At 35.5% G+C, this 12,038-nt stretch overlaps 1 protein-coding gene across 1 annotated transcript; it reads right to left on the bottom strand.

Moving 5' to 3' along the window:
• Positions 1-5,837: 5,837 nt before the first annotated feature.
• LOC137956850 (UV-B-induced protein At3g17800, chloroplastic-like) lies at positions 5,838-8,489 on the bottom strand. The gene is made up of 3 exons (XM_068804495.1): positions 8,235-8,489; positions 6,908-7,182; positions 5,838-6,832 (listed from the first exon to the last, which is right to left on the bottom strand). Exons 1-3 carry the CDS (start codon positions 8,364-8,366, stop codon positions 6,013-6,015), a joined length of 1,227 nt encoding a protein of 408 aa, XP_068660596.1. The 5' UTR covers positions 8,367-8,489; the 3' UTR covers positions 5,838-6,012.
• Between the last annotated feature and the right edge of the window lie 3,549 nt (positions 8,490-12,038).

Raw genomic sequence — 12,038 nt, forward strand, 5'->3', positions numbered from 1 at the left:
TTGATTAATTACTAATTACCTTCATAATTAACGGGTTTTGTCAATCATATTCAAAATTAGACCATATTAAAAAATAAAACATCTAAATGATCATATTTGGACAACCAAATCATATTTTAAACTCACCCTGTTTTTAGAACATGCCATTTTCCTACATGTATAATTTTTCCATGATGCATTTTTTGTAATAACATATATTTTCTTTTTGACACAATTATGTTATGCATAGTTTGAAAACACGTTTATCGTAGTTGATCACAATGATATCAAGTAACCTAGAAAATTTTACTTGGATGACTTAGATAGGTAACTCATATGAGTTTTGAGAATTTTGACTCAGGATATAAATATATATAATAATATTATGTTAATATTTATGAAAGTTAAAGTATTCTTTAATAACTATTCTTTAATGATTTGACCTTGACACAATGTAACATAACATTTAGTTTTCTAAGAGTGGTTTCAAGTTAATTTTCCTTTGATCATGTCAAACAATAACATGCAAAATTTATAGTTTAGTAGAATACAAGAGCATGCATTCATCTCTAATAATAATAGCACTATTAAATCTTCAATCATCTTTTAAATTACTTTTTTTTGTAAGTACTATTTGAATAACTTTCACATGAGTTAATATGATAATTTTTTTTTGTATTTTGATAAATAAATAAGCATTGGTGATGAAAAGGAGGTATAATTAGTCCAGAAATTCTAGAAAATATAAGAGGAAGATGGTACATATGAAAGATTCAAAGAAGGCAATAGCAGAGTTTAGGAAGATTTTATCTTAATTTTATAAAGATTTAGCCCACCACTATCATTAACTTCTTTAAAGATACTTTATGAAAGTCTGTCAAAGCAAAATGTGATAGGATTGAAGTTGCTTTTATCATAATATAACAAAAAAAACATAACAGGAGATAAGGACATAACAAGAGATAAGCACAGGGAGATTTGACTTTAGTGATTCCAAGTGCCCAAAGAGTAAGAGTTTATGAATAGGTGAAGAGGTGTTAAATTGTGTTGAATTTCTAGAAAAGAGAAGTATTTTACTAACTTGTTGTAATTTGAGTATAATGTACTTCTATTTATAATAAAGGAAACAAGTATAATCCAATCACAATTAAACTACCCTTGTCCCAGTTTTACCCAAAGCGAAACACTAAAACAAAAGTCTTGGAATAATTGAACAACTGAACATAAATAGAAGACTACAATAACTAAAATACATTTAACTAATACTCTTGTGTGATAGCTCCTTCTATGAAACTCTTGTAAGAATCCACCATAATAATTTTGGATCAGTAAGACTTTCTGTTGTGTGAGTCATGTAAGACTTTTTCATACCTTTTCTTTAACACTCCCCTTCAAGCTGGAGTTTATAACTGTAGCTTGCAAAGAAAAAAATTCTAGATCTTCAATCTTCTATAGCTGAAAAAAAAATCATAAATGCAAAATTATTTATTTTTTGTTCTCCCTCTTTCTTAAATATTTTGGTCACATAAAAATTACCACAATATGTAAAATAAAATACCTATTTCTTGTACTACTTCTCCACCTCCTCAAGTTGGGGATAAAAGGGACATAAAGACCCAACTTGGATAAATCACAATATGGGAGAAGAAAATCACTCCCAACTATACAATAAAGCTCCATAGACGAGTCAAAATGGTCATATGCTTAAACACACTCCGTTTAATTTTAAAGGCAGAAAAATGACACAACTTTAGGGTACTACAAAGAGACTACTTGCTTTATAAGGGTAGCTCAAACACAAATCGCCTATTGGGTGAAGAATAAAACTTGACTCGAGCTAGATGTTGGACACTCTCTTTAATTTTTAGGTAGTGGGTCTTGGCATTGCTCTGAAGTGATAAAAACACTAGATGATAAACTAAAGAAATACTAGAGGAAAACAACTTTAACAAGAAGGAAACGACTATTCAATACTCATACTTCCAAAAGAATCTAAAATGTGACTTTTTCTTTTTGAAAAACTAGGGGTGAATATAACATTAGAACTTAATAAATTTTACTAAGCATAACTTTTTTTAGGTGACCACAAGTTTTCGAAGTTGACAATGCCGAAGATACACAACCAAGTAACAAAAACACAAAACTTGAAAACAATTTTACAGCAAAATATTGCATACCTATGAGTAGGGGTGGCATCGAGCCGAGCCGAGTCGAGCCCAAACCTGCCCATGTTCGAGCCGTGCTTGATTTAAATATTTTGAACTCGAGCTCGAGCCTAGCCTAAGCTCGAGCCTAAAATTGTTATCGAGCTCAAGCCTAATAATTTTAACCGAGCTCAAGCTTCAACATTCATTTAAAACTTTTCAAAAAATACATGTCTCGAGTTCATGCTCCAACATACATTTAAAACTTTTCAAAAAATACATGTCAAATAAATTGTATATAAAATTATGCATATATTTTACATAAAACTGGGAATGACTTCTACTTAAAATTTGGCATAAGGGTGGTATCGAATCCAGCTGAGTCTGAACCTTGATGAAGTCGAGCTTGATTTAAATATTTCGAACTCGAGCTCGAGCCTACACTTGTAATAGAACTCGAGCCTAATAATTTTAAACGAGTTTGAGCTTGAGCTCTAGCTGAGTTCGAGCTTAACCTACATTTAATACTCTATATAGAATATATGTCAAATAAATTATATATAAAATTATGCATACATTTAAAAAAAATGATAGGGGAGGTTCAAGATTGAATTTCAATAATGGATTAGAGCGCACCAATATTAAATTTTTTTACTCCAAATATTGTCTAGCTTATTTTGTAATTTTTTAATCTGGCCATAAATTTACTATGGTCTCCTTAGCACTCGTGATTGAAAACTTATATTATAGGAAAAACTAGAAATGTTTTTCCTATGATACATATTTCCAAAAAAATATTTAAATAAAATCCTATTACTATTAGTGACTTATTAGAAAATTACAAGAAATATTTTAAAATTTTCTTAGGAAAGTTAAATGGACCTCTTATTGCCTCTTCTAGGGAAATAAATAAAAATTAATAATCAATCTAATATATTACTATACTTATCGATAATTTTTTTATCAAATAAAATGTCCAACTCAAAATTGATATAAAAATTTCCTCATGCTAAAAGTATTACAACATCAACCGTCAAATACTTATTCAAAAATTTTCTATACAGTTTTCTAACCCATCTTGGCTGAAAAATCTTACTTAGAAAGTTATATGATTTTTTTAATACGGATTTTCAATTAGAAAAATGTTTACAAAAAAATGAGACACTAATAGTCCCAAGAAAATTTTTTCTACTAAAATGTATTTTCGACCTCGCACGTACGAAATCGTCTTCGCGCCAGAGGAGGAGGGGGGTGTGGTCTGTCAAGTCGACGCGGAGGGAAGGGGGTTAGCGGTGCCGGCCAGGACCTGCCGTAGGGGATGACGGAGGCAGCGACGACAGAAACAAAGGCGAAGGCAGATGAGGGGAGGAAGAAATCAAGCCAACGGTGACAGAGGCGGTCGACGAGTAGTTGTCAATGGCGACAGAGGCGGCGACAACGGTGGATAGGAGGGGCTCAGCGGTGACCGAGCCCCCCCCCCCCCCCCCACTCCCGATCCTGACTCAGCCTGTTAACGAGCCGACTTGCAAGCTTTCGAGCTGAACCTTGATTCGGTCGAGCTCTGCTCATTAATTTAAACGACCCAATCCCGGATCTCAAATTCGGTTTGAGATCCAGGTATGCCGAATCAAACTGAGCCGAGCTCGAGCCACTAGCGAACTGGTTCGGTTCGAAGCCACCCCTACCTATGAGCACATCATGGAGTAATTAAATCTAACCATAACTCTCTGATTATAAGAGAAATTTGGCTAAAAATTAGGATTCTAGGAGAAAAAGAAATTCAATTCACGTCAATACATGGAGAGATTATAGGAGAGAAAATAGAAAAAGGAGAGATTTTTATAAAACTTAACTTTAATACTTCTGATATTGGTATCTCCCAAAATATAGCTCAGAATCACAAACAGTATGTTGTTCAAGAAACTTTACTCAAAAATATTTAATTTGATACCCAATTTTACATAAAAAAATTTATATTTGAATATATTATGGCTAGCTGATTTGCATCATTCTATAGCTAGACCCTTGTTGACTCCAATGCACTTATCTCCTTACATATAGATCATATTGACATGAAAATTAACCCTTCTAAAACTAGACTTCAATACCTTTTCAATCAAGTATAATATTTTTCATAAAATATATTTATTTTGAAACATAATGTGATAGATTTTGGATTTTGTAAGCTGGCCGAATTGAGTATTCTTTCTTCTTTGGCTAGCATGATCATTCTCTTCCAATCTTGATATATCCCTAAAAAAAACTCAAATTGAGAATTGGTTTAATAGGTTAAAAAAATAGACTTATTGATATTTCTTTTAATATATATTTCTCTATATAAATTCTCAATTTTTATGGCATCAAACTCCTCGAAAGTAGAAGCTTTCAGTTATTGTTCGAACCTCTCTTCTAGTCAAAATTTTGCTACTTCAAATATCAATTTGTCTTTTTAGAAAACTCTGATTACCAAATTCATTTTGTGTTGGAAAGTAAACTCAAATATCTTTCTGTTAATATATAATTTTTAATATAAAAAGTTCAATTTGGAGATATGAACACTAAGGAAACAATGAGTACAAACGTAGACCCGCTAGAGATGATAAGCCAAAAAATGATCACATTATCTCTATTGGTTCATCGAGTCAACTCATAGACCCGCTCTAATGCCATGTTGAATTTTTGAAAAAAAGAAATACTTCACTAACTTGTTGTAAGTTGAATACAATGTGTCTCTATTTATAATAGAGAAAATAAGTACAATCTAATTACAATTAAACTACCCTTATCCCAGTATACCCAAAGTGAAACAATAAATGATTAGTCTTAGAACAATCGAACAATTGAATATAAATAGAAGACTAACATAATTGAAACACCTTTTAACTGAAACTCTTCCATGGAAGCTCCTCCTATGAGACTCCTATAATACTCCACCATAATATTTCTGGCTCAGTGAGACTTGTGGTTGTGGGATTCATGTAAGACTCTCTCATACCTGCTTTTCAACATATTGCAATGGCCCAAAATAGTCAATAAAATTCATCTTTATTCGTTCAAAAAAATGACTCGAAAATTTGACGACTTGGAGAGGGATAACATATGGCTTTCAGCTCTACCAAACTAAGCCTTCCCAAACACAAAATATTTACATCTTCTCTATTTAGACTTCCTAAACACAAAATATTTCTGTCCTCAAATTATAAGGCTTCTTTCGTTATAAAACCTCACCCGAGATACAGTATATCCAACTGAGTTCAATCGCCCGAGGCACGTCAAAATGATATCGGTATTTTGAAAATAAAAAATAAAATAAATCTTCAAGAAAAGAAAAATCCCCAACAAGAGTTATAGTGGGAGAAGAGGGGGCAGAACAGGACCATGCCCTCCCCTTTTACTCTTCCTCTGGTTTTGATTTCATATAATTAAATGGGGCACCGAGTTCGGAAGAACCCAGTTCAACCGAGCAGTTCAATCCGAGTTTTATAACACTGATTAAGATGAATGACAATTCATTTGTTGTTGAGTTGGATTTATAAATACGAACTCCAACTCAGAGGCACCTCAGGTTATATTTTCTACAAGCATAGCATTTGCCATTTATATTTTCTTTATAGATATTATTTTAATTTAATTGCAAGCCTTCGATTTAAACGTAATAAAATTACTTTATTTTTTAAGTATTTAAACTAAAATAATAATATTTCAACTGTCATATTTTATAATTTTACAAAATTTTACCGGAGCACCAGAGAGACATCGGTAACACAAACGTCCAGCTGAATTTCCTCACCAGTTAGATGCCTGAAAAGGCCTACCTTAAAGAGCACTTTTTTTAAGACCGATACTGTAGCTTGTATAAAGATGAAATATCATCAAATTGAACAACTGTTCACGTTGAGTTTGATAGAAAATGGTACTTGGATTCAACATAATCCTCGGCATCCCATAGAAACGATCCAAAAGCAACTGCTTCCAACACCAACATCGTAAGCCCAGACAGTGTTACGTTAACAACTTCGTCGTGAGAAGTATCAAGCGAGCCATCCTGAAGAATTCTGATATCCGGCCTCCCAAACAAGGCTTGTGTCTGTTTCTCTATCAAAGAGATAGCTGCTTTAGACCGTATAGTGGCATATCTCTGCAGTGTATCTGCATCCAAGTGCATAACATAAGACCTCAACTTATTTGACTTTGCCTCCATGGATTCCAATTGACTTTGTTCAAAATCATCTTCAACTGTAATTTGAATCATTGAATCCACATCCCAAAGCTGAACCCCGGGGCCTGCGCCTTCGATGATCATCTGATCATCTTCTTTCATGCTCTGTGGAAGAGTTTTCATGGTTCTCTCAAGTTGAAACCTCTGATCGACCCTTCGAAGAAAATAACCATACATTATGGATGCTGCATAAAGCTTTCCCAGCTTCAGCTTACTGATCTGAACAATGGTGTTGAGGGGACCCACAGGCCTATCCCCAAGGACAAGAGAGAGATGGCTCTGGATCATTTCAAAGGCTTCTGCAGAATGAACTGACTCAAGTTTCTGTTCTTGGTTTGGCCATGAATCTATAGTTGCAATAGGATCAGATGGAGGGGAGATTGGGGGTATCATAGATATTTCTTTGTCCATGAACTTCTGTACAATCAAGCAGTAGATAATCTCCTCCAGAGACTTCTGTCTCTCCTTGCTTTTGACTTCAGCTATTCTCCTGGAAACAGAGATATGATTAAAAGAAGTAAAAGCAGAAATCTACAAAGATCCAGAGTATAGTTAGGAGACAAACTTGTAGAGCATATCTTGCAAGGAAGGAGTTTCTTCTTTCTGGGCGTCTCGATCGGTAAGTAGATTCTCAAGCTGCTGGTCAATGGCTGCAGGAGCCAGATGAGGATGATTTTGCAGTATCTGAGACAGAAACTGACCAGATGGAGACTCCAAATGAAGAGGAGCAACTGGAGCTGAATTGTCACTAGAATCCTCTGATGCCTTCACCATAAAGCTCTTTCCTCGAAAACTCTCTCCTCTGAATCCAAACTTAGCAATATAAACTGAATGGCCATTCTACAAGAGGAAAACTTTTATGAGGATTCACATATACATAATCTTGGAAAAATCAATAGAGCCCAATTTCTGAATTATGAGAGTATGGAGTAGAAGCTGTAGCTGATGCCGGTACTTAGAAGAAACCACTCATTATTACTGAACTTAACGAGTTTTGTTCATTTCCAGATGAAACATTTCAGGAACTACACTAGAGCTCCTAGGGCGAAAAAGTTTCAAACTGTGTTTTTCCCAATTTACCGGTTAAAAAATCCAATTAGTTAAAGAACAATAACAGAAATACACTTCCATTGACACATCTGAAACCACATAGGGCAACAGTTCTAGTAGTTATAAATGCCAACTATATTACCAGAACCTCCTGAAACAAATTAATTTGCTAAATAAATAGAAAACAGCTCCAAAAGCATGTCTAAGTTCAAGAGAACTGGGATCTAGCATCTTATTCTTGATGTTAACACAAGTCATGAGCTGAGGGCTGATTAAGAGGACCAACTAGACAACTAGAAAAAGTGAATCACCTGATGAAGCAGAAACTGCATGTGGATTCTAGTACTATAAACTTTTATAAGGTGAGAGTAATTACATAGTGGCAGTGACTCCATTAATTTGTCATTGTTAAATCCCTCGACTGTGCTTAACCAGTCTTTGGAGAAAGTAAAATTCTGATTGACTGGCAGCAGACTAAGTGAATTTCCAAAGCTCAACACTCTTTTTATGCTCATCATTTCCACGAGTTGAAACCAATCAACACTAAAGCAGGTAATTGTTCTCAAGTTCTCAACAGAAGAATTACTAAATGCCATCACAGTTTTTACCATGACAACACGCCCATCGAATGTTTCACAGACTGTCCTAACACGGCCAGATATAACAGAATAAAACGACCGCGCCGCCTTCCGCACGTAAGCACATTTAGTTTTGGACTTGAGGAATAATCAAGCAGAAATTTAAGGAAAATAAATGTCTTTCACGGCGCTTAATTTCCATCAGTCATAAAAAAACCGAAAGGATAAAAAATTGAAAGGAGAAAGGATAAGGAGTAGACGCACCCTTGAGAAACCACCAGAAGACCCAAATTTCGCATCAGAGATTGCCACCGCAAGTCTTAGTTCATGTGATCTAAAGCCTCCGGAAGCAGGTAGAACTGCGAGACCATCACGAAGAACGCCAAGACTTTGCATCTTACTCCTATTCTGTGCGAAACTCACCTAAAAAAAAAATCCAGATTCGGACGGATTACGCAAATAAAGTTTTTGCGCTTGGGCGGGCAAGGAGAGTGGGGAGAGAACTTGATGAGGTCTTCGGCTTTCGTGTGCTTGCAAATTTGGAAAATATCGAAAACACACCCTCTCAAATATTTCCTTATCGAATGAACCCATCAACCATTTATCTGCCAGTATTTTTATTTTATTTTAAAATGCAAAAATACTTGGGAGACCTGTTTTTATTCATTTTCTCTATTTTAGAAATTCCTCATTAAACTAAATTTGTTGATTTATCTAAAACTAATGAGCACATCCTTGGGATACTTTTTCTCATACTACCTCCCAATTCTATAGAAAGTTGAACTTTTAATTTGATAAGATACATAAGATAATCAACTCATGTGATTTTATTCAACTTAAAAAGAACCGTGTATCTCATATAAAAATTGGGCCGATTATTAATATAAATGGGAATCAGATAAGAAGGCGATTAAAATTGTAAACTTAATGTCTAATGTAGTTGTTGGAAGATTGGTCCAAGCTTATACGACCAAGGAAGGCCCACAATTCCAAGTGTGTGAAAACCCATAGGCCCACATAGTGATGACATTATGATAAATAAAAAGTCATCTCATAAAGATAACATTGATGTAATTAGTTTAAGTTTTAAGGATATAATTATAATATTATAAGATTATTAATCTATAAATTGAGTTTCATGGGAAGGTTAGGATAAAGTCCATAACCTCTTTCTTCATCCTGTTTTCTCCCAACATGTCGTCTCCCTCTTTATCTGGGTGTTAAATCCATAAAGTCCTGAAAATCAACATAGTATCAGAGGTATTTTAGAATTCCATTTTTTCTTTCTGTTTTTCTCTTTGTCTCGTGCCCCTGCTTTTGCATGGTGTTCTTCTTCTCTGTTTGATCAAAAAAGTGCATGTAGTCTGATTTGAGAAAGAAAAATTGAAGGAAGAACATTTGCTTCAATGGAGACATCTCTGCACATTTGATTATCTATGTTGGCAACACTTATTCAAGGAATTGGCATCAACTACGGAATGGTGGCGAACAGCTTTCCTCCACGAGTTGCAAGCATGTTTCTTTCCAGAAAAGAATGGTATGGAGCTTAGGAGCCTCCAAGACTGAATTCGGTGAAAAAGGACCCGAGTTGGCGTTGGACTAGTCGTTGAGGGATCAATGAACAAAGGCTTTGGAGGAGACCTACTTGAAGTTCCAAGTGCTTCTCAGTCGTGGCTAGTTGGCAGCGTTGGAATAATATCTCACGGCTGAACAACATCACCATTGCTCTTTGCCTTCGTAAGAATGCCTGCATTGCTCGCCATTACCCGACATTGCTTCCTGTCAGTGAGTCCATATTGGCAGTAGGTCGAACTTGATTCTTTCATTTCAGAACTATCCGTCGAGATTCAAATCAACCTGAAGGCCGAAACATCCATTGCGTCATGGTATTATTGCTCAATCCTTTATTTCTAGAAGATTTATTCCCCGCAAATTGCTCTTTTCGGGAAGATATACGGTTGTTTCCAATATATTGGTTTGACCTTGGTCTCCAAAAATATATTTGATCTTCCTCTGTTTGGAAATATCATCACTCTGGGCCAGTAATCTTGCTCTCGGTTTTTCATTATGCTCGGACAACATCTAATTACTGCTCTATTTTGGAAAGATCTATTATTTTAATTATACAAGTTGTTGTTCTATGTTGGTTCTCAGTGCTGCCTTGCCATTATTCTGAGGTCTCCACTAGATGATTTTCTCCACCGCAGAAACAGGAAGATTGCCGAACTCGTTCTCTGGTTTTCAGCTATGTTGCTCTATTTGGAAGCGGGGAAGACAATGACTTGAAATAAAATGCCAACTTAGGTGTTGCAACACTTTTAATTCGTTGAGCGACCCGAACCGACTCTACCATGTTCCACCCAGGTTAACCCAGCCAGTAGGTGACCAGAATGACTCTGTTCCGCTCGGGTTAACCCAGCAGGTTGGGTTAACTCGAACCTAGGTCAACCTGACTCGACCCACTTGCTTACTACCTCTGTTATACATGTTCGGGTCCTGTGTTCTGTACCTATTTCTTCCGCGATTCAGCTATATTGGTCTGATATCTGACTCAGCTCGACTCGATCCCTTTTTCTCGAGCTGGATTATTATCTTGAATTATTACTTGGTTCCAGCATATTATTTGGTGCAACTTCCTTATTTAATGATGGACTATCTGTGAATTATTTTATGTGTCCTTTTTAAGGATTTTCCTTATTTGGTACGTATTATTTGGGCCTAGGTCTATTTCAATTGCTGCTTTTGTGTCTCTTTGGCTAAAACATTATCATTGAACAAGGACTTCTCAGTTGTTGATTGTTGTCAACGTTGGTTATTCTGATGGAAAAGAAAACATATGGTGGCCTCAAAATATTATCTTCAAATAATTACCATTTTACCCCTTATTTGGTCTTTTTACTCCTACCATTTGAGAGTGTGCCTTGTGGAAGGACACCTTGATGGAGGAGTTTACTACTACGCTTCTGAGCAATACCTATAAACCTACTACTTACATAGGATATGAGTGTGCCCAATACCCAGCGTGAGTCAAGTATGTTATTCACCCAAGAGGTATTTTTTTAGTTACCCTCAGAAAGTGGGTAGACTCTGTGCCCCCACAGTAGGGCTACTTTTTGCCTGTGAAATTGAGCGGAAAGTAATTTTGACCATGACCATTTGACTAGAGTATGGAGTGATGTCTTACGGCTAGGAGTGATTTTGCTTTCTTATATTATGCTAGTTGAGTCTCTAAGAGACCACCAATTTGAGGAGAAGTGTTGGAAGATATAGTGGACTGCCATTTTATACGGAAAGATCCTTGACACTATTTGTAGCAAATTAGGCATTCATGATTTTCTCTCACCCCTAGCTTATAGGGGATTGTTGGAAGATGGGCTCAAGCCCACACGACCAAGGAAGGCCCACAAGTCCAAGTGTATAGAAGATGAGCTCAAACCCACAAGACCAAGGAAGGCCCACACATCCAAGAGAAGTAGAAGATGGGCTCAAGACCCATAGACCAAGGAGAAAATCCATAGGCCCACATAGTGATGGCATTATGGTAAATAAAGAGTCATCTCATAAAGATGACATTGTTGTAATTAGTTTAAGTCTTAGGGGTATAATTGTAATATTATAGGATTATTAATCTATAAATTGAGCTTTAAGAGGAAGGGTTAGGACACAAGTCCATAACCTCTTTCTTCCTCCTATTTTCTCCTATTCACTTAAGAGTTATATTTGTAAGATGGCTGCTTATATGATACTAGATTTTTTTATACAATAGTAAGATGTCGTCTCTCTTTTTCTCCATGAGCTAAACCCGTAGAGTCCTGAAAATCAACAGTAGTCTTGTAGTTGACATCATGTGTTATACCCATTATATTCTATGATGATACGACATCTTACTATTGTATAAAAAATCTAGTATCATATAAGCAGCCATCTTACAAATATAACTCTTAAGTGAATTATCTCAATTTTTAACATTATATTCAAACATTTGGAAACTAACTATAAATTGATCTTAAACAGAAAGTTACTAGAAATAAATATAACACATGATCCATCTGAACGGCCAAGCATGCA

This window comes from Aristolochia californica, unplaced genomic scaffold (assembly GCF_029961685.1).
Source record: "Aristolochia californica isolate CCGP_79_NKW_82.1479 unplaced genomic scaffold, dmAriCali1.0.hap1 SCAF_2, whole genome shotgun sequence".
NCBI lineage: Eukaryota > Viridiplantae > Streptophyta > Magnoliopsida > Piperales > Aristolochiaceae > Aristolochia > Aristolochia californica.

Coding starts and splice junctions, on each gene's coding strand:
- LOC137956850 (XM_068804495.1), bottom strand. CDS start 8,366: ATGCAAAGTCTTGGCGTTCTTCGTGATGGTCTCGCAGTTCTACCTGCT. Junction 7,183..8,234: donor CTTCTGGTGGTTTCTCAAGG/GTGCGTCTACTC, acceptor TTCCTCTTGTAG/AATGGCCATTCAGTTTATAT. Junction 6,833..6,907: donor TTGCAAGATATGCTCTACAA/GTTTGTCTCCTA, acceptor CTCTGTTTCCAG/GAGAATAGCTGAAGTCAAAA.